The 27,806-nt window shown below is 48.4% G+C and overlaps 2 protein-coding genes across 2 annotated transcripts in view; both read right to left on the bottom strand.

Annotated features, from left to right (window-relative positions):
• The window catches only part of LOC128470947 (WD repeat-containing protein on Y chromosome-like), a 15,801-nt gene extending 7,748 nt beyond the window's left edge, over positions 1-8,053 (bottom strand). Inside the window, exons 1-14 of the mRNA XM_053452796.1 lie at positions 7,950-8,053; positions 7,734-7,792; positions 5,518-5,788; positions 5,075-5,218; positions 4,710-4,832; positions 4,322-4,493; positions 4,167-4,213; positions 3,948-4,085; positions 3,545-3,733; positions 3,277-3,468; positions 2,739-2,999; positions 1,544-1,708; positions 1,059-1,208; positions 489-667 (exon numbers count right to left, since the gene is read on the bottom strand). Coding sequence (XP_053308771.1) covers positions 489-667; positions 1,059-1,208; positions 1,544-1,708; positions 2,739-2,999; positions 3,277-3,468; positions 3,545-3,733; positions 3,948-4,085; positions 4,167-4,213; positions 4,322-4,493; positions 4,710-4,832; positions 5,075-5,218; positions 5,518-5,788; positions 7,734-7,792; positions 7,950-8,051 — 2,192 coding nt within the window. The 5' untranslated portion in view covers positions 8,052-8,053. The remainder of the gene's footprint in view (positions 1-488; positions 668-1,058; positions 1,209-1,543; positions 1,709-2,738; positions 3,000-3,276; positions 3,469-3,544; positions 3,734-3,947; positions 4,086-4,166; positions 4,214-4,321; positions 4,494-4,709; positions 4,833-5,074; positions 5,219-5,517; positions 5,789-7,733; positions 7,793-7,949) is intronic.
• Positions 8,054-11,108: 3,055 nt separating this feature from the next.
• LOC128471612 (ATP-binding cassette sub-family A member 9-like) lies at positions 11,109-26,635 on the bottom strand. The gene is made up of 38 exons (XM_053453576.1): positions 26,468-26,635; positions 25,993-26,097; positions 25,321-25,528; positions 24,963-25,118; positions 24,658-24,755; positions 24,064-24,290; positions 23,672-23,810; positions 23,097-23,282; positions 22,451-22,598; positions 21,427-21,592; positions 21,033-21,091; positions 20,720-20,830; positions 20,431-20,606; positions 20,173-20,292; positions 19,690-19,828; positions 19,420-19,510; positions 19,033-19,172; positions 18,710-18,829; positions 18,270-18,471; positions 17,795-18,089; positions 17,337-17,480; positions 17,141-17,251; positions 16,603-16,773; positions 16,300-16,413; positions 15,926-16,048; positions 15,593-15,673; positions 15,173-15,264; positions 14,738-14,858; positions 14,287-14,404; positions 13,866-13,957; positions 13,579-13,757; positions 13,253-13,328; positions 13,063-13,157; positions 12,817-12,936; positions 12,447-12,587; positions 12,170-12,249; positions 11,882-11,937; positions 11,109-11,369 (listed from the first exon to the last, which is right to left on the bottom strand). Exons 2-38 carry the CDS (start codon positions 26,095-26,097, stop codon positions 11,277-11,279), a joined length of 4,893 nt encoding a protein of 1,630 aa, XP_053309551.1. The 5' UTR covers positions 26,468-26,635; the 3' UTR covers positions 11,109-11,276.
• Positions 26,636-27,806: the final 1,171 nt, after the last annotated feature.

Here is a 27,806-nt window from a genome sequence, read left to right on the forward strand (position 1 = left end):
CCAAAAAGGCAGATATCAAGAACTGAGCAACACGGAATTCCGCCGGGGAGCCGCGGATACGAAGCCCAGGGATATATTAGTAAATAAGCTCTCAAGACTCACGGTAGCCTCGGTTTACTCACTGGAGGTCTCCGCTCCGTCTGCTTGCTCTGTATTTACTGAACGGGCGCTGAGCGGCCCGACTGCCGACCCCAGGGCTGCCTCGAGACCGTTTAGCGGCTTCTCTACAGGACAAAGAAGCAAACCTTTCATCACGGGAAAATCCCCGATACGGGTGACATCATAGGCCACGTGACCCCCGTCTTACAGGGTGACCCTCCCCCCGTCTCACATGGTGACCCCCCCATCTCACAGGGTGGGAAAGAAAGTCTTAATCTACCCCAAAGACCACCAGAACCATGAGGATGGAGGCAGCACGGACCCCGTGGTCGCGTTGGCATGGTTACTGTGTAGCAGAAGGCTGGCAGTAAGGTGGTATCAGCACGTACCGGGGGCGCTCCCGCAGGTAGACGTACACTCTCTGAGTCTCCGTGTTCCACACTATTATTTCCCCATCGAAGCTGGCTGTGACCAGAAGCCCCAGCGAGGGGCAGAAGTCGGCGGTCAGGATGTCCTCTTTATGCTGATGCCCCCCTTTCCATGACGCGTTAGCCGTAACATACATGTTCTGGGGGTACAGAGGGACGGGTTTTATTGGCAGCTTGTCAAGAACTGGATCTCAATGTACACAAGGTTTACATGTCAGCGAGTGCGGGAAGACGAGCGCAAACCACCAGCCGTCTGATCCCGTCTGTGAGCGCACGCTAACGACACGGAATGCCGCCTGTGAGCGCACGCTAACGACACGGAATGCCGCCTGTGAGCGCACGCTAACGACACGGAATCCCGCCTGTGAGCGCACGCTAACGACACGGAATCCCGCCTGTGAGCGCACGCTAACGACACGGAATCCCGCCTGTGAGCGCACGCTAACGACACGGAATCCCACCTGTGAGCGCACGCTAACAACACGGAATCCCGCCGGTGAGGACGGACTCGGTGGCATTAAGCACACTCACTTCCGTATTTGTTGTGTCATAAAGGATAATTTTTCGGTTCCAGCCCACGCTGAGTAGCCTCTGATCCCCGAGCGGCAGAACGCAAGTGACCTCGGCTTCATCCACGGGCTGCAGGCGGTGCAGATTGTGCCCGTTCTGTATGTTCCAGATCTAACAACGGAGAGTAAAACACACAATAAATACACTAAACATACCCCCAACACGTCACATGGCCAGAGGGGGCACTTTACGCAACTGAGGGGGTATTTAGAGGAATGATGGGGTTTATTTACCCCGTTTAGTTTATAAAGCCGTTTCCTGCTGTTTCTATACACATTATCGGGGCTTTTAGGGCCGTAGAACCCTGCGATCCCCTCATACCCAGCAAACATTCTGACCTCCAAGAAAAGAGGGGCATCAGGGGCATGGGGGACCTGGAGCCAGACTGGACAAACTAAGCAGGGACACTTGGGAGATACACATTAATAAAGGAACGCTGTCTGTACCTTCAGACCCCCGTTCCTGGCTCCTGTTATCAGCTTCCTCTGCGATCTGTCGAAAGCCACGCATGTGATCTCCTCTGATCCGTGGACGTTGTTGAGCAGAAGGCTTTTGGTGCCGGTTTCCACGTCCCAAACCACGACGGTCGAGTCCTCGCTCGCTGTCACCACCTGAAACGAGACGGGGCCACGACACACGTTACGGCGCATGCTATCTGCCCCGATTGTTTTGGGGAGTAAATCAGACCCTGCTGCACCGGTCACAACTCGAGGCTACCTGCCCTGCGAGGCGGACTGCGGTCCGTGGCAACGTCTGTGCGGGGCATGGAGCTGGGTGCGCTCGGGTCACCAAAGGCTTACAGTCAAAGTGGAATCCTTGGCTGGGATCCGGATGCCAACTTTTTAGGGGCACCAGACAGGCGAGGGGCAGCAGGGGACGGGTGCAGGAGGGGGCGCAGGGGAGAGGCACGGGTGTCATTCAAAAAAACGAGATGATTTGTAGCTAAACCAGACCTGATCTGCCCCTCGGTCACTGCCCTCGGACCCCCGGCAGCAGCACCTGATGACCCAGCGCGAAAAGGATTAAACCCGTAAACCATGCAACTGGGCACCTAAAGGGTTAAATAAATCGCGCTGGTGAACCAGACGCCTCTCTCTGTCCGGATGGAATATCCGGATAATGAATTTCCGTTACTCTGCGGCTCAATCAGCCGACGGGAATTTTCAGGGCCCCCCCCCCACAGCTTTACTGAAATGAAATGCAGATTCCTGTTTCCAAATTGCTGTTAAATTGCCCCGTTTTTATGAGGTTGCGAGACGGCAGCTGATCGCGCTTTATTATCCGGAGCTGCTCTGAGCCCCAGCACATACATGTCCTAGAACATACATGTCCCAGAGCCCTGCTTGCTCAGTGAACTGGAGTGACCCTTCTGATAATCAGCCCCGAATATGTTGGGCTGAGGTTTGGAAATTGGGCCCCAGGGAGGACATAGACAGACAAAAGGTTCTAGATGGACCCCGGGCCTTGTGCAGACCGGGGGGTCCTTTTTGTGCTCCCTCTATACGCTTCCTCTGCAGTCCCTCGGTGGGAATATCAGTCTGGATGGATTATCAGCCATTCACCGGGTGGAGAGCACCGAAAAACATGAAGCTGGTGGAGCGGGGGGTTTGGAGACCCTAAAGTCCGTGGGGTCTCACTCACCTGATGGAAGAAGCTGTTGTAAAGGACCCCAGACAGAGGAGCGTCGTGAGTAACCAGGGCGTCCTCGCCTCGGTCGGCCCGCGCCAGCCTCAGCATCCCAATGTAATCGGAATAGGAGACGAGGAGGTGGCGAGGATTCTGCGACGCCAGCAGGAAAGAGAAGTTCCCCTGTTCGTGAATCCGACCGGGCTGGACACACGGGAACTTTAACACCAGCGTCTGCAGGCAGCTGTGCGAGGAGATGTCCCACACCTTCAGGACCTAAGAGAGGCCGGACAGCTACTACCACAGCTACTACCACAGCATGTACAAGGACATACGGACACCCAACACCATCTGGACAGACGCACAGACCTTTCCCTGCGACACAGACAGACATTCTCCAACCGAAATCCCCTAAATATTTACAGAACCCCCAGGTTGTGGAAGGTTAGGGGTAGCGATGCGAGGACAGGGACGTCACCCTGTAATGATGGGTTCTCCCCGCAGCGGTGGGTACGAGGTTAGAACAGGATGATCGTCCCCCGTTACTACTCACCGAGTCTTTGGAGTAACTGAATATTTGCCTCAGAGGCTCGTATATGACCACATCCAGGACGGCCATGGTATGTTCAGATAGGACAGCGACTGGCCGGCTTGGGACGTACTGGTTCCAGAGTCTAACCTTGTGGTCCAACCCGCCGGTAACGAGCAAGTTCATGCTCTTGGAGTAGTCGAAGCAGCGGACGCCCTGCGCAGAACAGAACTCGCGGTCGAAAAAGTGAAGTTATGACTGTTTTATTAAAATGCCCGAGGACGTTTCCTACCTTGCTGATGTTCCAGGTGTAGACCTTTCCCTTCTGATGGATATCCATGATGACCACCGAGGTGGTGGAGCTGCCCGATGACGAGACGATGAGCTCCTGCTCGGGGATAAACATGAGCTTGGTGATGGCTTCTGGGTGGATGTTGAGCATGGCTTGGTACGCCAGAAGGCTGCTGTGCTCCCTTAATTCCTGGTTAGCAGAAAGAAGCCATGGCTTTAATACCTCAGACCTGATATAGTCACGCGTCGTTTGAACCCCAGGATCTCATCGGTGGATATATATCGCTGGGGGAGCTCTACTGGGCTTGTGCTTTGCCCCATGTAAGAGGCAGCGGGGTGCGTTTTAAATGACTTAAGATGGCAAATTTGCGTTGAAAACCACCCCTGCCCCTGGGTATAGTCACCTGCATGTATATTCTATGGGGGCCTGGCTGCCGGGTAAAGGGTTTCTCAAACACCCCAGAATTGGGTTTCAGGAGCCAGAGGAGGTTCACGCCACCGCTGTCATCTCCCCAGAGGAGCAGAGACCGATCCCCCGGGGCCTGGAAAGGCAGGAGAAGATGGAGATACAACATATCCATGACCATGTATCAGATGTATCGGGCTTAGAGACTCCACAGTACCTTCACATTATACCAGTAATAAAAGCAGGTCGGAACATGGTTTAAAGCTGAAAAAGAAGAGGGGGAAAAAACCCCAAACTTTTATTTTCTTTTACTCAAAAGACAAATATCTCAAATTAACGAGAAGCAGAGACGTCATGAATGGTGATTTATACCAAAAAGGTGAAACTCTTCAAACATATTCATCGTGGACACGTCAAAAAAGTGAATGTCTCGGCAGGTGGTCGCCATGGCAATCTTGTGGACGTTAGGCAAATACACGGCGTCCGTGGTCCAATATTTAAACCTCCTCTTCCCAGACTGTGTCTCCTTGGAATCGAATGTGATCTAACAGACAGAATCGTCGTATAAGCAAATGATTAAAAACATTCTAAACACCCCAACACGTTATTGCAGGTGAAATACTTTCCGCACCGTCCCGGTGGGATTTCAGCGGGGGTTTGAGATCAGGCCACGTCTACTCTGGAAGTATCGTGAGAGGACCTGTTCCAACGGTCAGGGATCAGCCTCCCGGAGCCACGGCCGGCTGATCAGGATTCGTACCTCATAAGACTTTTGGGGGTTCAGGGCGGTGTTCCAGGTCGTCAGTACCCCTCCTTTACTGACGCTGATGAACCAAAGCGGAGGAGGAGAGGAGATCGCCAGCATCCGGCTCGTCGGCTCTTGCTGAAGACACAGAAGAGGAAAAACGTGCGCCAGGACAGCAGTGATGCGGGGTCTTCACGTACTCTCGCGGTTATGAAATCAAGTATCAGACAGAAAGCGTGGCCTCTCATTTAAATGGATTTAACCCAAAAACTCTAAGTAAATAGGTGCAGTAATACTAATAATGAGACCATTAGGGATTTATACTTGTGGGTTCCAGGGCTGGCGGAGGGGCTGCCGGGTTGCGGGGTGTCATCGCAAACCTTATTCCGGGTGCAGAGACGCATTACAGGGGACCCCAGGAAGGTCATTTTCCGCGTTATCACGTAGTCTCTCTCCTTGTACTGAAGCAGCATGTATGTGCAGAACTCGCTCCAGTCCACAAAGCCGTCGCACGACGTGTCCACCTGCAAGAAAAGACGCCCCGGATAAACTGAAAAGGACTAAAAACGGGAAAAAAGACTGCGTTTAAAGGAATATTATCCTATAAAGAAAATGTGTATATGAATATATACACACACATACATATACGCATATATGTATATACACACACTAACGGTGTATATATATAAATATATACATACACACATATACATATATATACACACACACACACATCCATACAAACATAGATAGATAGATATACACATACATACACATATACGGTATAAATACACACACACATACAGTATATATATATTATTACTTTGTTGAAAAGCAGCTCCATGTTTTCATCCAAGTACTCGGACCCGAACAGGTGAGACAGAACATTCTGGAACTCGCGCAGGGTGAGATTCCCTTCCCGCCGCGCAGTCTTCTTTGGCTTGAGTTTCTTAGCAAAAGGAGGTTTCTGAGGCCGTTCGGCGTCCTGTACCTCCTCTGCCAGTACGCTGTGCCTGGCAAAAACTTCTTCCAAGGCGTACAAGTCGTCCAAGCGAAACTTCTCCTCCAGGTGGAGGCTTTCATTCTGGTCGAAGCTGCAACGACGATTCATACAGGAAGACGTCATGAGCTGCGCTGAGCAGACAAAGCCCTAAAGAACCAGCAACGGGTCCTCCCGGGGGGGGGTGTAATAAAGACATATGGCACGGCTGCCACATTTCGAGAACCTTCTAGTACCCTTTCATGACAGAGAACAATTTATTACAAATATCAAATCTAAAAAATTCACATGCCTTCCCCATCCTGTGAATCGCCAGTTCTGATAATTTCATTTTATTTCATAAGAGTCAGTTTATAACTTTGAATGAAAATGATAAATTACAAAGAGAAGTCTAAAAAACGGAAGCGATGCGGTTAAGGATACATCGATGACGTTTCTACTATTTTTAACAATATAGCTCTTTTCTGTAAAAAAAACAAACAAAAAACTTACAATATTTCAACAAATGAGATGACAAAGTTATTTTACAATCATCCTCGTTGAGGAGCCCCTAGACTACCCCAAAAGCCACGGCTACTGGGTTAATTTGCCCTTCCGGGTGGCAGCATTTACCGTTTGACGCTCGCAGGAGTTTCGCCTTCGTAAACCTTCCACCCGTCTTTTTTGTGACCCCCGTCCATCGGTGCCGCTCACCCCAAAACCAGGAGTAACCTTGAAAGAGTCCCGATTCCGAGCCGGCCGAGCGAAGCCGGACCCCGGCTAAAAACTCCCAACTTTACTTTAAAATGATACGATGTAGCCAGCGGGGCGGCCGCGCTAATCGCTTCCGAGTGAAACGACGCAGCGATAACCCAACGAGCCAGGCGAAGAACCGAAAGCCAAGTGACGGCGACGTCGGATACACCGTCAATCGCTCGGCGGCTGCGGGTCCGGACAGGGCCGAAAGGAACGTTTCGATGAGCCGCAGATGAACAGGAACGAAGAGTCCGTTTATGATTAACCCGCCGGCACACGGATGATCCGCTCGGTGGGCAACAAACAGATTCACCGACATTCTCAGAATGATTGGAATATTGGAGTCTTTGGCGTTGTTCTATATGAAGAAGTGCGATAAGTGGCATAATAATGGACCCTCCGCTGGGGTTATTTGCTCCTCCCCACAAAAAGCCCAACGTGAGGATTAAAAGTTGTATTTTGTTCATACAGAATGGATCAATCCCAAACCACCCCGTATCTCGGAGGGGAAAGGCCGGTAACGAGAGCCGCGGGGCTGGTATTTGAAATAAAACGTTAAAACATTGTTGCAAAAATAAAAACTGACGAACGAGAGTTTATTCGTAGTCGGATATTAAGAATATTTGCCGCCGGTGAATAAAGATATGTCCGTTTATAGAAAAGAATGCACGCATTAAGTAGACGGATCACAAAACGGTGCAGAAAGTTTAAACCCCTAAACGTTAACTATTTATCAGCCGACGTAAAATATCAAGCCTCAAAAAAAATAAACCCCCGGACCAGGGCAATAAAACCAAGGGGTATTTGTCCACGCTTGGCTCTGCGCCATGGTAACAGAGGTGGCGACTTTTACGTAATAATGAATGGCAGATTGGGATGGGTCGCGACTACGCAGCTCGGGTTTCCATAACAACGAAACGAGAGGCCGACACGGCTCTGCTCTCTGGTTAAAGTATAATAAAAGCTACGATGCCCCCTCTGGGGTTATTCCATTTTACTTAAAAGCCCCCGGCTCCCACGTAACCAACACAATGAAGCCGCATTGCGAATAGATATCCGGTGAGAAGTACGATGGTCTGTCTGAAGAGCCCACGGTTTGCGCTAGTATTATGGTGCCGCGTCTAATAAAACTCTGGTGGTTAAAGTAACGTGGTCCTCGGTGTCACAGTGAGGGCCGGTGGCCATGTCAAGTGCTCTACATAGTCTCAAAAGCTTGCAATCCGTTATACGTCCGTTAGCCAATAAAGGCATCATCTTTACCAGATTAGCGCTCTAATTTTGCAACGTGACCCCAAATCACCCACCTTAAAATATTCTCCTCGTTGGTGAAACTGGGGCGTCTCTTCTCTGCTTTCTGGGTTCCCTGAAAGACATGGATTTGGAATAACCTTCAAAAAGCCTCCAAATCCACCAAGGTCACACAGCCGAGCGACCGTTTACCCGCTTCTTGGACCGAGGATGTCAAACGTTTGATGACGATTTTTCCCAGACTCCGAGACCTCGGGGCCCTTATAAGTTACCTGTCTCTTGAGGAAGATCTCCAGCTCCTGAAGAAGAGACGCGGACAGCAGTTGCCTCTGCAGAGCGTGAGCCCGTTTCTGGAGAAGAGGAGGAAGAGGCATCTTCAACCCAAGAGGACCGGCCCGGAGAATTACTCAGAGACGACCATCGCCGGCTGAAGAAGGAAAACGTTTACCGAAACGGAACATGGAGATCTTCGTCAAATCCCTGAAAGAAGTCAACGTCAAGAAAATGTCTTCTAAAGGTTCTTCAGGTACAGACCCCCAAATCCTCTCTGGATCACGTCTCCTCGGTTCTTCTAGAGAACGTCACGTTTCTAATTCATGCGGGTGGTCGGGGCAAATAGTGAAAGCCAATCTCCCAGGAGAGCGCAGGACCACGAGGAGACGAACGACACGAGGTCCGCTCTTGGGCTTATCGCGCGTCTCTGGACCAGCTCCTGAAGAGTCACCGGACCCGGTCTCAATACTTTGGCTCCATCTCAGCCGTGTTGCGGCGGCACGCCTCGCTGGATACCGTGTAATGTTTAATACACATGTTGTAACTCTACAACAATCTTTTGTGTTTGGCTGCTGACACGGAAAAAGTGGTTCTCCCCGATTATACTTCAGTTGTCCTCGGTAATCTATCAAAGAGCCACCAAGCGACCGCCATTATTACAGCTTTGTTTAATGAGCAAATATCGGAGCGGTGAAGCTTAACTCTATTGTATGGAATGATCTTTATGATGGAACGCGGAGTTTAGGTTTATTTGTTTAAACCTTGAGCGTTCAGGTTAGTTCCTTTATATCTCAGACAGGGAAGGATATTTGGCTTCTCTGGATAGAAGAAACACGAGTCGTTCCTCGGCCGGTGGAGGAAAGGTCTCCGGCAGGCTATGGCTTGGTGCCTCGTTGTATCACCATTTTAATATTTGCCATCTGACTTTAAGCGACAACTTTGCTCATAGAAAGAGCCCACGGCCCTGGAGGCTCCGGCACTCGGGGGACACGGCAAGTCTTCCCGAGATGCGAGGTTCAGATCTCCTGCCCGGCGAGGGGCGGACGTCGCCACAAAACACAACATTATACCCAACGGCCCCGGTCAAACATCTCGATACCTTTAACGCAGATCAAAGCCCTGCCTCCAGAAACACAACTCACGGGAGAAGCAGTTCTTCCACGCGGGCACAAGAGGGGGATGCAGGCCACGCAATGGATTCTTACCACGGAACTCCACGGAGTCCGACGCTGCATGCGACCCCCTCACGGGCTCGTCTCAGATAAACCATTACAAGGTTAAGAAGCGCCGGTCGGCCGGACTGTACGGACACGGCACGCCGAGGCGGAACAATCGCTTCTCCCCGATCAGCCCCCAGAAAATGAACGAGACGGGAATAAGTAATTTATTCAATATATTGTAAAGGTTTAACCCACGCCTGGCGAATCGTTTCACCGCACACGGCGTTGGTTCAGGCGTTAAACTGAATCTGTTCGGAACATTGAAGCAGATATTCAGAATTACTATTTCAGGGCAGATAAGAACTGATTTTCTGTCTCTTTCCAATACTGAATTAACCCACCACCTCTGCTGGGAAGAGAGCCCCTGTATCTACAGCAGCTCTTTCTAGAGCATTAGCTGCCTTTTTTTTTTCTCTGACAAAAGTTGCCCCTCTGGAAATATTACATAATATTCATATTATTCACTACAGCTACGGCGGCTTTTTTAATGCGTGAACATGTTGGGATCTAGACGAATAACCCATCCCTGCTGCGTTGATGCAAAAGATGGCGACAATCACAAAGCAGTCAATCACGAGGCTTGATAGGAGTAGTGGTTTCATGAAGTAGCCTCTCAGCAGCGGCACAGTTCAGACTTTGACCTGGAACCACCGCTGACCCCTCCGTTTTCTGAATGCCGCGCTCCGTAGCGAGGGGCTCGCTGCTTCTACCAACGCTTTCCCTTTAAGACACCAAAGGCCAAACTTCTCTGGGACTTGGGCCAAGACCCCGACTCTCCTGGGGACTCAGCGCTGATATTTGGACACTCGTTCATTCCGCACAATCCCTGCTATTGTATCCAATTTTGAGTTCATGTCCTTAAAATCCACATTCCTGGGAACAGATAGACTTTATGTTCCCAAAAACTTTCTTTTTTCCCCATCTTTGTACAATAATTATACCAAACAATCCCCCGGATTCTATCGAACACAAAGATCTTTTATCTTTTTGTTTAGATTCATTCTTGATAGAATCCCGTTTTAACTCTCTACGTCTCCTCATTTAACCCGTTAGCTCCCGCGCTGCGCAGAGTAACACTTATGCTAGAAATCTACCGGATCATTCTTATTATTGGCATTTTGCGTGACGTTGAGGATATCATCCATTTATTGTCTTCTATTTTTATTGAAATGGTTGCTTTTGTCACCCTTCGGCTCGGTTCAGCCATTCCTCTGCTCCTAAACTTTTATTCTAACTGGAAACGTGAGCTTTAGTAAGAAATTCCTGTTGTTTTAACCAGTTTATAAAACTTTAATATAGATTCTGCTTGTGATGTAATAAAAACAAAGCAAAAAAGGAACATCCTTATGCGCCACATGCCGATTAGTAGATCTCATGGATACTATGATTTAAAAATATATAAATGTATAAATATGTACAGAACAGATGCATTGCCGGACCGTGAAAACACATGTTAGAATATGGCTTTGATTCCAAATGGGGCCGCATTGGGTGCGGTGGAGCGCAGCATGCGGGGGAGTTATTGCGAAACGCAACGGTCTAACCCCCCCCCCGCAGCGCTCCAACTTTTAACAAGAAACGCAAGCCACAAGGCTCCGGGGAGCTGAGTTTTATCAGCCGCTGGGCCGTGGCAATAGGTTTAGGCGGACTCTGTGTATTATAAACCGGTATTTCGGATACAGATGTAAACATATCTCGCCACACTGCAGGGGGAGTTTCTGGACATTTGAAGTAAAGTTAATTAATAAGATTGGCCGTGAAAATCTATACCCCACATTCCCCGCTCACACACCGAACGTCCACACTGTACCTGCCATCAAAAGTTTGTTCCCAGCGTGCATTTATCATTAAGAATATGTGACGGCTTTACCCATTTTGTAGGTAGCCGAACTTTGATGCCTTAAGGACAGGATTCAGAAAAAATAACGATAACAAAATAATAACAAAAAAAAACAAAACAGGGGGCTCATGGGAGCTGAGAAAATGTCGCCCTACTTGGCTCCTGGTCAGGTCCATGTATAATGTTCTTTAGCCAACTGACCAAGTATCTTAACCCTTCATCGTCCAAACGACCGTCCCCATGTTTACGTCCAACTGACCACTGCTTCAGATGCTCTCTGTTCGAAGATGTTTCCACTGGAACGTGTTGTCCAGGTCAAAGTCCTCTTTCTCCTGTTCTTTGGCCAACTCAAGAAATACCTGGGGCAGGAAGAGAGAAGGAGGATCGTCAAAGATGTTTGTCAGGCGTTGATCACAATTATATAAGACTTTAAAAAAAAAATGTTTTCCTCCGATAATGAAGAATGGCTTCTGACGGGAAGCAAACAATGTCGAGACCTCAGTTCTGTTGGTGGTCCGACCAACTCACCTTCTCTCGTCCCGCAATTAATCACAAAGTGCTGGAGCCGGGCTTTATCTCCTACAGATTGGTCTGAGTGCGGCCTGTGGATCTGTTGGCACAGACCAAGACACTTCCGTAAGAGGTTGGGTTATTAGTGTATGGGTGTTATAACACCATCTGATCCTGTAGAGGATAAAGACCGGCTCCATGATGCCTTCCTCATAAGATCTGCTATAAGCAGAGTCTCCACCGTCTGCCAAAACATAGATATCCGGTGCCTCCCGACTCTCCCGCTGCTACTCACAGGAGTTCTCTGATATACCCTCCCTAATCGTATACAAACTGCGGACGTGTGAAACGAAAGGACTACCTGTTCCAGGGTGGACTGCGAGAAGCTGTACTCCTCGATGCTAAAGGCGCGCTTTGCTGCGAAGAGAGCGGAGAAGACAGTGAGAGAAGTGCTGCGAGAGAATCATCTCATGGTCTGCTGAGGACATGCGCCGTTAGAGACCAGTCTATCGTTGGATTCTACAGAAAGTACTATTTGCGCACAGACGTAATAAAGTGTAAGTGAAGGCAATTCAAACAAACTGAAATGTGTAGGTTAAAAAGACATTAAGTGTGTCCTTCATGGCGGGCTAAGGGGCCGTGTGCTTACCCTCCTCCAGCAGTAAGAACGCCTGAGACAGGGACTGCACGTTTTCCATAGGGACCTTGTAGACCAGCAAAGAGGAGAATCTGCGGATTGTAACAAGCATTTAATAAAGAGGTTTCTCGGGAACATGTCAGCCCTGTAGCCGGCCACAGAAACAACACGCCGCTTCAGAGTATCGGTTCACGTTCAGACTGAGGAGGGAACCAAAAGCAAAGCAGACAGGAGTATAAATCTGGGATATCGCGATAAGATGGGACGTGGCAACCACCGAGGATGATACCTGTCCTGTCTCGCGGCTTGCGGGAACAGTCGGACGATCTCATTGTGAATCATCTCCACTTGCTGGGAATCCTTCACCTTTATCTCAAGGAGGTAGCCTTTCCCAAACTTGCTCTTGAGCTGCTGGATGGAACCGATGCATCTGGAAAAGAAACACAAAGTCCATCGAATTCTGCTTCATGAACCTCCTTCTGGACCCATCTCGGACAGAAAAGTGTCCGGCATTAGAGAGAACATCGACTGGAAACACAACATTACAGGAAGGCCGTCTGCCAAAACAATCTAGATATTACGAGAGCCCCAGACTATATCTTTGGAGACTACAAATCCCAAAAACCATTCCATCACAAATCCGAACGCAACCTCCTCACCTCAGCTTTCCGGACACCATGATGGCCACGCGGTCGCACACGGCTTCCGCCTCCTCCATGTAATGAGTGGTCAGAATCGCTCCTCTGTCTTTGTTTTTAAAAGCTGCCCGTATCGCTCTCCTGTAACAGGAATCACTCATCCATTGTTATCACCGGACACCTTCCTATTGTGTAGCTGCCCCTTTACATTAAATCACACGCCGTTGGCAGACGGAGCACCCCAAGGCCAAGGTCTCCCATACATACCACATTCGTTGCTGGCCTTTGGGGTCCAAACCTGTCGATGGTTCATCTAGAAGCACAATGGTCGGGTTTCCCAGCATACTGATGGCAAAACACACCTGTCAATCAGAGGGGCAGAGTTTAATAAAAAAAAACCTAGTTGGGAACAGAAAAGTCAGATAGCCAGAGACAGAGTGTAGCAGAGAGCGCTCACCTTTCTGGATACACCTGCCGACAGCTTTCTGGCCGGTTTTTCTAGATGTTCTTTCAGCTCTAAAGCTTCTCCCAACCTGAAATCATAAAGCGGTGGCCATTTACCTGCTGCTGCTAAGGAACGGGGCTGCTCCCGTAGGACGTATTCTATATGTGGCGCACACACAATGCGGGGAGATTACACGCCTGTACACGGTGATAACATACCTGCGGTTAAGGCATGCTCTTTTTAACATTTACCAGGTGTGTTTTCTGTACACCGGGGAGCGCCGAGCTCCCAGCATGCTAGCGTATAACATTGTGTTTATATGAGTCCTTATACAATACCGCCTGATAGCGATGTCGGCGTCGTCCTTCTTCATACCCTTCACAGCAGCATAGATCTCTAGATGTTCCTTCACGGTCAGATTGGGCCACAGGGGGCTCTCCTGGGGACAGTAGCCCAGGAAAGCCGAGGAATCGTCTAGGCGCTGAGGGCCACCCGAGGCCGGGGAACAGAGCACCACCTGCAGAAGGTAGTGAGGTTAAAAAAAAAGCCCCACGCCTGAGATCAGGAGCCTTGGGCTGGTGGTCCATCTCTGTAGGAAGTATGACAGACGGGGAGATCTTCCTACCTCTCCTGCTGTAGGTTTGACTTCTCCGGCAAGCATGCAAATGGATGTGGTCTTCCCAGCTCCGTTGGGCCCCAGTAACCCCAGGACCTCTCCTATAGACGGCAAGGATTGGTTATAACCAGTGCTGGGGTTACCGAGACATCAGGCCAGTCTAACTCTGAAGCAGCGTTAACTGGTTGAACCAAAGTGCCCTCCTCGCTGGGCAGAAACAGCATCTACTACACCACAAAAGGCATCAACTTTTCCAATACTGCCGCAAAGCAACATTTAACCAGAACTTCTGCTTTCAAGAGGATCTGTACCAGAAACAGCTTGTTTCTCAGAAAAATAAAAATCGCATTGTCATTTACGTCTGTACAGCTGTAACGTACAGGTCGCAGGGGAACAAGCTCCATATAAATGAAATATCCAGAAAACAAACCTTTTTTGACGCAAAATGAGATATTTTTGGTGGCCGCCTTCCGCTTTTTCTTAAAAAGAAAATTCCCTTTTTTGATCTTGAATTCTTTGCGCAAGCTGTCAACGATGATGACGGGTTTCTAAATTCAAAAATAAAAACGGGTTGGAGAACGGGTTCTTAAAAACCCATCAGTGGCCATAATGCTCTACTTTCATAAACGCTCAACGTGGCCACCCACGACCCAAAAGATACTCAAGCGTGCGACTTCTGTGAAAAACAAAAATGCAATTTCCTGAATTGATATTGTTTCGCGTGAATTGGCAGCCAGAATGGACACCGACAGGCAAAGCGAGCATCTAAAAGGGTGACATTTTACTAGTTGGGTTTGTTTCGCTGCTGAGACATTAAATGAATACCGACGGCGGGAAAGACATGTCCGTCAGTGTTGGTGAGAGATCGGAGACGTAATCACCTCTTCCTGGTGTTTGGCCGTTACGGCATTTTTCACCCGTTCTTTCTCAGCCAGGACCTCCTCGTCGGCTTCCCCCACATCCTCCGGGTTTGGTTTGCTTTTGATTTTCTTCTTCACAGTTCTGAAAAAGCAGCGCAGAAAGACAACGGATGTTAGCGGACGACGTCGGGTGAAGGTCTCAGCTTTCTGGTTGCTGGATAACCTTCAGAACGTGAATCTAGTTTGGGATCATTGATCTACCTGCTAAACCAGGGATCCCCGAACCTATGAGGTTCCTTAGCTGGACACTGGACTCCATTGCATGTGGTTCTCCCTGTATCCCTTGGGCTCTCATATATATCTATATATATATATATATATATTGTTTAACGAGCCTCAAGTCATGAACCGGAGGACAGACCAGGAGCCACACAGTGCTGCAGTCATTTTACCTACCTGAAAACCGGGTCTTGTTTCACGCTCCTCACCCCAAATCTCCATTCCAGACACCAGAGGATCCCCATGAAAAGGATGGCATGTATGTATGGCTAAAGGGGGAGAAGAATGTTAGCCGTCCGTTCCAGACATTCATCTCCCAGGACTGTCTCTATACAAACACCAACAGGTCCAGCAAGCAGTGCCTGCCTCTGCCTTCCCCATGTGTTTAAAAGGAAAGTAAGGTTTCAAACCACAGCTAGAAAATAGAGGTTTAACCTTCCGGATATCATGGTGCCTAATGGCGGAGACAGACCAATGCAACTGAGTGCAATCTGAAAATCATCGGCTCATTAAGCTCCTTCCATGGCCCACCTTGAAGATCGCAGTCCCATAGGCTTCAGTTCACCAGCCACCATCAAAGCGTTTAAGGCCCCTTACCATAAGTGTCAGCGAGGCTCCGACAACATGCTGAAGCGTCCAAATTCTGGGCTCAAAATATTCTACTTCAATAATACTTTCCTGCAGGGAGAAGAAAAAAACACCCAAAAGCCTGAACGAGCGTATTTATGGTTAACAAACTGAGTCAAACCTATCGTTTAATTTACTTTAATAGGCAACTTATAAAGGATATTCTAGGAAGTATTTTTTTTAAAGGGAAACCCGGAAAAAGCCGATGTTTACTTTGCAAAAGTACAAGAAAAAAAATCACTAAAAAGGAATCGTTAAAATAGCAACATTACCAAATAAAATGTGGGTAAATGGCGAGCTTACCAAGCAAAGGAGGAGGATGTTGAGGCTGCTGGGCGGAAAGAAGAAAACGTAAGGCAGCAGCACCGGCAAGTGGTAGTCAAACAGGAAAACAAATTCAGTGGCGAGCGAGGGAATCATCGTTGTCTGCAAGACACAGCACCGCAGGTTAGCGCCATAAATTGCGGCAAATATTAAACTCAGGATTTCGTTATTTTCACTGTAAATGTTACTGCATTCACTTGCTCACGTTGTGATTACCAGTGGCGGCTTACCAGTCGACGTCGGATGCCCGGCTGCGTATGAGTAGTAAAGCGGCACCAACGAGAACTCGGCCTGCATACGCTTGGCCTTTCCTTACCCCCTCCATCTAAAGAGATTTCTCACAAACCACGTACCAGTACAAAGAAGAAGGACCATCGGTCGGGGTGCCTCTTTCCCTTTCCAAAGATAAACGTGATGATGTAGACGTAGAGGACCATGGATGCTCCGTAACCTATGAGGCCAAATAACTGAAACAAATATATTCTGTTAGTCCTGTTTTCCAGCTATTTCAATATCCAGACTATATGGCCAAAAGTATTGGGACGCCTGTTGGTGTAACGGCCAGGCGTCCCATATAGCGTGTGCGTGCGTATGTGAGTATACAGAGAGAGAGAGAAGACTGGGGGGTGATAGGCAGTTCTTTGCAAGATCCTTACCATTATTATGGCTGGAGTGAAGCGCAGAAACACCTTGTGATTAAACAGAAACAGTATGGTGACCATTACAACAAGCAGAAGCCAGTGAAGAGCGATGTCCACCAGCGCTTGCCCAAACCAATACGCAGAGGGAAAGAGACCCGAGACGTGCAGCTGGGAATACGCCTTCATCTAAATAATCAGATAGGAGGAGATACGGGTGTTATATCTCACAACATGGTACACATATCAAGAATAACAGGGGTGACAGAGATAAAAGAACCCCCTGGAACAGGGGAAAGGGCAATCCTTCAGGAGATGCAAATTACAACTCCCATGATGCCTGGGCAGCCACTTCTCTGAGCTGTAGCCCATCCTGGGTGCCGGTCCCAGCTTTAATGATATGTTTTATACTGCGAACCCGCTGGATTATAAAAACTAACAGTTTAGGCTGCATTTTGGTGACACTGTCCCTTTAATTAATACAAACACTACATAACATAGATGAGGACAGTAATGGTTCCTCCACGTCCTATTCACGTGCCGGCCGGCAGCTCACCCTCTTGTCTTCATTGCTGCTCATTGCGAAGTGAGGGGCAAGACCGGAAGCAAACATCATGAAAAATACACACGTGAAGAATACGGCGTAGTGGAAATCCCAGGGCAGCTTCTGCAGAAGAAAAAGAAACGGGATTTACATCAAGCTGAGCCGCGGCTGGATTCATCTGCCACGTCCACTGGCCCCCGGCACTTACATGCACCACCGGGTTGTTCCAGACTCGGATTTGCTCCGTCGACTTGAAAGTCTTCAGGTAGGCGTTGCTGATGATGTTTTCAAGGACCGGCAAAGCGTTATGCGCTGTTGGGTTCCCTACGATGGTGTAACTATAACCTTTAAACTGTAACGTAAAGCCCTGCGTGAGATACGCAACGTGGAGCAACACAGCAACAACGTTACGCTGTCTTTACGTGTGAAAGGAGGACCGCTGCACCTCTAGGGGTAAAATTAGGCAAAATCCTATGAGAGACGTCATAGGAGGGCCTCTGCTGAACGGTTATCGGGGGAGACACTGGACAGACTCTAGAGATGAATAATATTAATAATAATAACTACTATACCCATTAATGTCAATTTGAAAATCAAATCCAAGTGGAATACTCTTTCAGAAAAAACACACACATTAGTACATATCACCCAGAAAAGTGTGCTTACCTTCTCCCCCTGTGTGACCTCTATCGCCCCGCGGTATTCAGTTGTGTTTGCATCGTATTTGCCATCAGCGACGTCCACCACAATGTCTTGGGCTTTCAGCGCATCAAGAAAGTCTTCGATGGGCGACCCCGTGTCGTTATTCACTAGAAGATTCGTGTAATATTTATGGAACCTGCTCCTGGGGCTCTGAAAGTAATGGCCGGCCGACATTTCCCAAGTATGGATCTGTCTAAAACTACTCATCAGTGCGGCGATCATAATTAGAGGCGTAATGAAAAGGACCAGCAGAAGCAATCTGCGAAGGAAATCAGTGAATAATCAGAGGGAAATGTGATGGAAAGAGTTATTAACCCCTTAAAGCAACAGAACAAATAGTGAACGTATCCTTCCTTATTCTATATGGACACCGAGGAAGCTGCTGCTCCTCCGACCACCCCGGTCCCTCACATCGAGATAGAAAAAGGACTCCACTCACATCGCTCGCAAGCTTTTAGGCTCATGTTTCAGTTTAAGGAAGCGAATCCTGGCCACGGCCACCACCTGCTGTCTCCAAAGCGCAAATCCACTCAGCGAAACGCTGCCGGAGTCCGACATCAACAGCACAGAGTCCTCCATCTCAGATGAAAAGTAATCATGCTCCTCATCCCGACCTTGTTCCCGGCTAAAAACGCCATAATCTTCACGGTATCAGAGACACACTTTATTAAATGGTATGGACACACTGTAACAATCACTGACACGTTAAGGTAACACGGAACATGCTTTGAGGAATAGGAAACAGGGGGGGGTCTGTCCATCTTGTCTATAGATCGGATTCATTAAGGTCTACAGACACATGGCTGACTGGTGAAGGGGGTCTAGCAAGGTGGGAACAGGTTACACAATATTAGAGACCTCAAGTTGCGATGACTGTACCTCCTTGTTCAATCTCGGCTTCTCCTTCCAGCTTCAAGAAGACATCATCCAGCGTAGTCATTGAGACTCCGTAACTGACAATATCCCGCCCCACGAGTCCATCCAAATGCAAAAACAGGTCTAGACATGGAGCAAGAAAGGACATTGTAACCTGACCCATACATCTTGGCTTATGGTGACCATGGTTCGCGTAGACACGGACACAACGAACACGCGGCAAACGTGCAGATAAATCCTGGTAGGGATCTAGCGACAGTATCCTGCTAAATGTATCTTGCTAAACATGCTATGAGGTCCGAGGACGTCATCAACATGTCACGTACCTGGAAATAAATCCATGTTTTCAAAGGGCAAGGTGAAAGAGAGTTCTTCCTCGCTCTGTGCCGTAGGCTTGGCGCTGGAGATGTGAAGCTTGATAACCGAGGTGATGACCTCCGGGTCGCAGGATGGAGATATCTGCATCCTAAGAACACGGAGAAAAGCAAGACAATCACCCCCCAATGATCACATAAGAGCTAAATGGCTTGTTTCCCCCCACAACCACGCCAGCTTCAGCAAGAACCATAGCAGATATTTTGGGCCAACGAGATAAGTTCTGCCACCGAATACATCAGGTCCATCTTAGCCACCGATGCGATGTTATCTGAAGGAAACGGACATCCTTGAGGATCCACATAAATTACATTTTGTGAGGATTTCTTAGCACTCACCTTAAGCGATACCCAATTCCCCATTTCCTCTTCAGAAACAACGATGTCCCCACACACTTTAACCGCCCGCCGGACAGGACAGCTTTCCAATCTGGAGAAAAATCCTCGTTTTATACAGTTCTACTGGGGTTTGACTTTCTTTTTTTTTTTTTATAGAACTTGAGTTAACGAGACGATCTTATGAGATCTGCAAGTCAGGGAATTTTATCAGAAATCGTAGGATTTATGATCTTGGAAAAAATTGGACCTCTATGGCATCCGAGATCTTACCTGCAAGGATGTCCGCCTCGTCCATGAACTGCGTGCTGAACAACGTGACCCGGTCCGACTTGTTTTCTTTCAGCATGGCCCACACATGGTGTCTGGAACACGGGTCGAGTCCGGCTGTGGGCTCATCGAGGAGCAGGACCTGTACGGAGGAACGGACAGTTGGAAGCCCATCTTTTACTCTAGAATAATTTCATTCCGAATCTCAGATATAGTCTAATGAAGCTATACTGTCTCGTGTACGGAGATATAGTCCCTCCACAGGTGACAAGAACACTGTGGTGACAAAACAAGCTGGACCTGCTCCAGAACCTGTCACTGTCGGAGATGCTAAATGGTCTGACCACGGACAGTAATTTGCAGGTAGGTCCACCAAGGGCTCCTGTTCACATCAAAATACATTTGACCAAAGACAATTAAATGGATAATCAAGAAAAAAAAAAATAGGACTATCGTAAAAGTTCCTATCTACTAGAGAGCAGCCACCTGAGGGTCTCCTAAAATAGCAATTCCGAGAGTTAGCTTCCTTTTCTGTCCGCCACTCAGTTTACTGGCTTCCACGTTTTCCATGCCTTCCATCTGCAGGTCAGAAATCACTTTTCGCACCTAAAAAAAATTATAAAAAAAGGCAACGTTTAACATAGGCACACAGGGAAAAAATGATCACTTAGGGTCGTCGGGGAGGGGGGCAGCTCGCTGCTGTCTGACATTCTATGTACCTGTGCCAATGGGAATTAATCATACCTCCTGCTCGACGTTCCTTAAGGGGATCCCTTTGATATGAGCAAAAACTTTCAGATTCTCTTTCACCGTCAAAAGATCAAACTTGACATCATACTGCGGGCAAAACCCAAGCCTCTTCTTTATCTCCTCCAAACGGTACATGTCCGACAGGTTGTAGCCACAAACAGAGACCAAACCTTTTGGGGAATTAAAAGAAAGAAATCTGGAGCCAAGGAGATGAGGTGACGGCATCAACCCTTAGAACAGGGGACGTCTGACGGCACTTAGTATAGCGGCTTCGCAATCTTACCCCCCGAAGGAGCGCACGTTCCACTGAGAATATTCAACAACGTGGATTTTCCTGCACCACTGTGGCCAAGCAGGGCAGTAATTTGCCCCTCGTAGACATCCAAATCGAAACCTGCAATATAAAAGAAATCAGACACTTCATTTTATACGAAGGTGCTTTAAATGGATCCATTGTAAAAATGTTTCTTTAGAGCTATTTTTTTAGCAAAATCTAATCAAGCGGCCTCGGGTCTGAGAATCAACGCCGACGCGTTATCTTTATCTCAATTTAATAAAAATCAAACTCCTCCAAAAAACATAGAAATAAATCTCACCTCTCAAAGCTTCCACCGTCTTATCTCGGTTGCTGTAGGTTTTCCTAACTTTGATCATCCTGTAGAGGGACAAGTTAAGAGAAGCCAAGTTCTCCACGATGGACAAGCGAAAGGCTGACAATTATATCGAATAACTCATTTGCATATGGAGACACGCGTTGATGTCACAAAGAGGGCGGTCCCAATACACATTTAATCATTTTAACGAGTGCCCCACAGAATGAGACAGACGAGCAAAAGCACAGAGACAGCTCAAAGTGCCGTCAGTCACCTATAAAGCGCAGTAGATGCGTCACAGTGCGCGTTCTATGTCTCCCCCGCGATGCCGCTCTTTGCCGTTATGGTATCTTAACGTATGTTTGGTAATAAATCGTTTGAAGGCGACACTAAATACCTAATGGCTTCTTTTCCGTGGAGCTCCTGAGGGACTTTTTCAACAAACTCTCCCCAGACGGACTCTCCATCCCTTTCCTTCTCCAGGCGGCTCGGAATCCTTTTCTCTCTCGACCAGTACGAAGACTTGAGAAAGTACAAAGGCTCGTATTTCATGCCATTTTTATCTGTTGGTAAAAAGTAAGCCGACTGGAACCTGGTGCTTCCTGTCACAAATGGCCCCCGAGATACTCGCCTAATAAGAGTTATCACCCCAGGAAATTAACATACGCTGCCGGCATCCCACAACCACCACCCTCGGCATCCACTGCCGGCATCCCACAACCGCCCCCGGCATCCACTGCCGGCATCCCACAACCACCACCCTCGGCATCCACTGCCGGCATCCCACAACCACCACCCTCGGCATCCACTGCCGACATCCCACAACCACCACCCTCGGCATCCACTGCCGGCATCCCACAACCACCACCCTCGGCATCCACTGCCGGCATCCCACAACCACCACCCTCGGCATCCACTGCCGGCATCCCACAACCACCACCCTCGGCATACACTGCCGGCATCCCACAACCACCACCCTCGGCATACACTGCCGGCATCCCACAACCACCACCCTCAGCATCCCACAACCACCACCCTCGGCATCCACTGCTGGCATCCCACAACCGCCCCCGGCATCCACTGCCGGCATCCCACAACCACCACCCTCGGCATCCCACAACCACCACCCTTGGCATCCCACAACCACCACCCTCGGCATCCACTGCCGGCATCCCACAACCACCACCCTCGGCATCCACTGCCGGCATCCCACAACCACCACCCTCGGCATACACTGCCGGCATCCCACAACCACCACCCTCGGCATCCACTGCCGGCATCCCACAACCACCACCCTCGGCATACACTGCCGGCATCCCACAACCACCACCCTCGGCATCCCACAACCACCACCCTCGGCGTACACTGCCGGCAAGACATGAAGAAGAAGTAAAATGACTCTCTGAAAGCTGCTACTTTACCTGCCAAGACTTTTTCAAGATAAATGGTCAACAGCATATAAAACACAGAATCCAAAATGAGATAAACGCAGCTGGAGAGGACATGGCTGGACTCGCCAAAAAAATCCGAAAAATACACCCCCTCCCAGTCGCTTTCCATGTGCACGGTCTGAAAGCAAACGAACCGCAGCAGCGTTATACTCAGTACTGCTAGACGTAGGCGCAGTAAATAGAATGGCAAATACTGCAATAGCATCCAATTTAGAGTTTACTGAAACTGACAAAAAAAACAACAGATTAATGAGATTTCCTGCCAATCTTGGCACAGAAGCTCAGTCTCTACGGGGTTAACTCTGTACCCCGTCTCTGCCGATATGCCCACCCAACATGCGTGGATTTGAAATGTAAATTGGGTCTTTTTACATTATTTTTTCCGAATACGGCAAGGACCTAAATACCCCACGCTTTGCGCAGACTGAGCCGGAGAGATTATTTGTGACATTAGCGAGACACCAAACTCTGGAACAAAAACGTTCACATCATTTTTTCCTCCCCTCCAGCATGAGCCGTACTGAAATAGAGGGAAGATGGACGTTAACCCCTTCTTAGCCACATGGACACGTGTGCCGCGAGAGGGACATCTACAGGGCCGGTGTTTGCTACAGACCTCTGCGATTCCGACAGTGAAGGCAAACGGCGGGAAGATACTCAAGAGGACCTCGGCAGCTTGAGGGGGTTTGGTCATTAAGAGCAGGAGGCTCAGGGCCGAAAGGAAGAGGACGCTGAAGAACCCGACGATGGCCGTTACCCTGGGACTCCGGCAGAGGGCGCTCAACATGAAGGTGAAGCAGACCTGAGAGAAGAGAAAGGAGCAGGGGTATCACACCTCGAGAACCACAACGCGGCCGGGGTATCAGAATTTCAGTCATCAGATAAATAAAACACTGTAGCACTAGAGCTATTAACCTAAAATCCCTATAACTCACGGCCCTTCCGGACTGCACGTTTAACATTCTCATAAAAGCTCTTCTGACTGGAGAATTAAAAGGGTCAGATTTAGTGGAAATCTCTTTCTTTTAAAAAACGTAGCGCGTTACGAGCGGAACGGCTTTAAAATAATAAATAATAATAATAATAAAAAAAGCCTTTATTATTATTATTTGAGAAAATGTTTGTTTTGCTGGCAGAGAACGCTGAACATTAAACTCCGTTAACCGTTATCGGGATGAAGTAAATCCTTACCAGCGATATCCCATAAAGGAAGAGGAGCAGAAGAATCACTCCATACGAACTCTCCTCGAGAAGGGCAAACGTGGCAACGAGCGTCATTAGATTTGCAATAACGAAAACAAAGATGGCGTACAGTAAAAGCCACGACAACCTGCGGACACGTGAAGAGATATCAGCAAAGATATTACGCGTGAGACTATCACCCTCAGCCGCTGCCGACAGGGTCACAAGAGCGAGAGAAAACATGAGGTTCTAGCCCACGTTCTATGAAGCCCGATATGTAGATTTCTATAAAAGTTATTTGCATACAGGGCAGAGCAAACGGTCTTAAATGCAGATTTTTTCTCTTGAATGATTCTCGCGGTATCAGGTCTGCGTTGCGCAGGGTCGTCGGCAGGACTCACCAAAACGCCAGATCTCTCAGCCTCATGGTTTTCATGATCTCGCGCATTTCGCCCCTCTCTCTGGTAACGTACAGCGACAGGAGGTAAGTCAGGGAAACGTAACACATGCAGATGGCGAAGACGAACGTGCCTCGGTGGAGGATCTGCCTCTGGGTGAACATGGGCCATTTCATTTTCATGGCCACGATGGAAGCCATGTTCTCCCAGACAGAATGCTTGGTGGTCAGCTGTAGGGATATCAGAAATTGGCTTCTAAATTTGAGGGTAGTAGATACAGCGAAACAGCCTCCCAGTAGGAGTGGTAGAGGGTGATACAGCGAGGGGATTAAACATGCATGGGATAGGCATACGGCTCCTGAATCTAAGACGAGACCGAGGTCTTTACAGCGGGAGAAACTGGCGACTAGACGGGGCCGAATGGCTAAACAGGCTCACTAGATGGGGTGACCTATGGCTTAGGTAGTAATATGACACGCCGGATCATTGCCCCTCACCCCGTCCTCATCTGCCCTTAGTCTACATAGAAAGACTGTTAATGGTCTGCAGCCCCCTAAGCCCCTTATCCAGTTGGAATCCCGTTCTTAGCCTTCTTACTTCTATAATAGCGGCGTCGATGCTGGCCTGCAGGGAGAGAAACCCGTTACTCCAGTAATGGGTCGGGAAGCACGTGTCGGAATTGTTCTTGCAGTAACCTGAAAAGGCCAGAGATGTGTAAATAACTCCTGCGAGGACGCCGCTGAATTAACTCCAACGTTTGAGGGATTAGAAACGATTTCTGCCCCAAAGACCACCTCCCAGGTTACTAAATCTCAGCAACGCAGCCGGCGGATCAAATGGTGCAAAGAGCCCCAAAGCCATATCTAAAAAGAGAAACGCGTTGGACGCGATGTCGCCGTTACCCATGTACGCGAGGTAGTCATTTGGAGTGGAGACTCTTGCATAGCTGTTTCTGATGTGGTATTTAAACTGATCTTCAAATACGACGCCGATGGTTGAGAGGGTCAGAACGTCGTTCTCGAGGTCCTCCTCGCTGGAATATTCCTTGACGGTCACCCCTGGGAGGAGAAAGCGTGTACGTGTTACATGACAGTCCGGACCCCGACTCCCAAGACCCGGACACTAAACCGGTTTAATGGCCGCTCTGCCAGCCTGAGGCATACACAGGATGATTACCGACATCCCATGTCTTTGTGAACCCATCTCACTGGCACAAGAGCTGATGGGCTTTACATACTACGCGCATGCACGTGACTTTACCTGGAATGATGATGCTAGTGGCCACCTTCTGCATGACTTCCTTCCCCCAGGGGTGTCCGGACACATACCCAATCGTGAAATTATTACTGTCAAACTCATCCAGACGGCCGAGGACCTCCACAGGCACAAAGCCGTCGCTGGGGAAATTCTTCCCAATGGCCACGATAATGAAAAATAGGAACACAAAAGCCAGATGTTGTATCCATTCCTTGAGGTGGGGAAAGAGGGGGGGTTAAATATACGGGTAAAACACTATTGATTATTGATATTAATGAGAATTAATTTGAACACCCCAAAAAAGTCCTTTTGATTAACCGGAATCAGTTAATGAGTAACTACAATTTCGTGTTTGAGATCATAGGTTAGACTCTAGTATAAAACCTTCCGCCAGCCAACAGTGTCCCTCTAGAACAGTTCATCCAATAAATAATAATAATAATAATAATAATAATAATACAAATTAAATAAATGTGCTCTATTATATCAGGATTGGAAGCGGATGAAGGTCACGGGAAGAGTAACGTGGAACGTTGCCAGGGGGTTCGCCGAGTGCGTAAATAAATTACCGGCCGCAGACTACAACTCTCACTGCGATCCAAGAGGTGCTCTTCTGGCTGAAAGTCATGAGAGTTGTAGGCCACGGCAGCCGGCCCCCTGTAATTTTTCACTTGCCAGGAAGCTGTGCCACTTTCTCCTCCATTTCAGAAGCAGGTTTTTCCAGAAGAGAGCCAGCGTTTGCTGACACAGACTGGTCTCTCCCGTCCCCCGTCCAGCCATCTGCAAAACAAAAGAGGGATTAGAGAACTAAGTGCAGCGGCTCTCTCACAAACCCCCACAAGGGCCGGTAAGGCAGATAAAAGGTGTTAAAGCTGCTGTTTTATTGAGCGCTCGTGTATATTAAGCAAGCAAGCACAGATATTCATCATATTTTATTCTGCTGGTGCCTCCGCTGTGGGTCGTATCCGTGCCCATCCGATGTACACTTTTATTTATGTCTCAGCCTGACGGATACGTCTATGAATAAAACCGAGGACCGCGATGTAACCATTAAACCCCTCGGTATCTCTCCACACGCCGGGGGCCAGATTTAGGCGACCAGGGCCACTGCGGAATACCGGACCCAAGCGCGGATGGGGTATTTACGTACCCTCGATTGAGTCGGAGGACGAGCAGCGAGTGTGCGGAGTTACATGTGTCGCCCGTCTGCGCCGGGACCTTCTGCGATGGGCGGCGGGTCGAGTTGTAAAAATATTGTTTGTTCCTGGAGCTGTTCCCAGGCTCTGTGCTGAAGCAGGGATTCTTTCTCAATACGTTGTTTTCATCTCAATCTCCAAAAAAAAGGGGCAGCCCCGGGGAGAAAGGAGGGGTTTGGGAGAATAACGGCATCCGGCGTGCGGACCTGAAAGAGAAAAGCAGAATCGAGACATTCTATACATCCCGAAGCTCCAGGCACCGGGCGTCCGAACACGCAACGCGCCAAACAAAGCCGCTACTTTCCAGACATATTTACATCACGATTTATCTTGTAAAAACAGGCAAATAAGGACTTAGGACCTAGTGAACCCGACACAGAACCGTCCAGAGGGTCCAGGCAGCTCACCAACATCAATAACATGCTTTGCAGAAGCCTAAACCTCATTCAAAAAGCGGCAAATTAACCTTAAAAAAACAAAAGAATGAATCGTTTTAATCTCCCACCTCCTGCTTTATTCCATTCTGAAATATTAGCATTGTTTGCTCTTTTATTTTTACCCCAGTTGTAGTTTTTGCCCCATAATATAATATTTTCAGGCAGCTGCATATCAGCCGTATGTACGACGAGTTCTCGCTTTGTTATCTAACCCCCAATCTACTAAACGAACCCCCAAACTCCTTATCATACAAGTAGTGGGGAAGAATAGAACGGCTCGGTCTTAGTCACCCCGTCGGACTCACTGACTAATGAAAGTCTAAGACGGAAACGGGTCGCTCGCTTTGTATCGCTTTAAATCTCTGTAACGTTGTATAAACTTGTTACAGTTCCTGGAATTACATGATTGCTCTTGTCAAACACCCCTCTCGCTGCATCTCTCGGGAGCGATACGATTCGGGTTTTATCATCGGCCGTCATAAAAAACAAGAGTGGTTTGCGGAAGATTAAAATAAGGCAAAAAACTCACTAAGATCCTGTGAAAAGGTGATTGATGGAAAAAAGTAAGATCTTAAACCTTGCAAATGTGAGTTAAAGAGGATGACGTATTGGAACTGAAGCTTTAAAAATATTTAGTAACCGGCCCTGCAGTTGGTTTTTCATCCCATTATAGATTATATGCATCCTGCGTTTAGAACACAATATCTGGTATTTGAAATAATTGTCCTTTTTTAATGTCTGGTTCCGCTGAACGGACCTACGCAACATTTTAACCCCTTCATGACAAAGCCTGTACATGTACGGGCTCACAATGCATTGTTTTTAATGGGTTAATAGATAACTTCATTTGTCGAGG

This window comes from Spea bombifrons, chromosome 13 (genome assembly GCF_027358695.1).
Source record: "Spea bombifrons isolate aSpeBom1 chromosome 13, aSpeBom1.2.pri, whole genome shotgun sequence".
Taxonomy (NCBI): Eukaryota; Metazoa; Chordata; class Amphibia; order Anura; family Pelobatidae; genus Spea; species Spea bombifrons.

Excerpts from the sequence above, each read along its gene's own strand:
- LOC128471612 (XM_053453576.1), bottom strand. The coding sequence starts at position 26,097 with ATGGCTGGACGGGGGACGGGAGAGACCAGTCTGTGTCAGCAAACGCTG. Across the intron at positions 24,291-24,657 it reads TCGACGCCGCTATTATAGAA|CTGACCACCAAGCATTCTGT; the intron begins GTAAGAAGGCTA and ends ATATCCCTACAG. Across the intron at positions 12,588-12,816 it reads ATGGTGTCCGGAAAGCTGAG|ATGCATCGGTTCCATCCAGC; the intron begins GTGAGGAGGTTG and ends TTTCTTTTCCAG.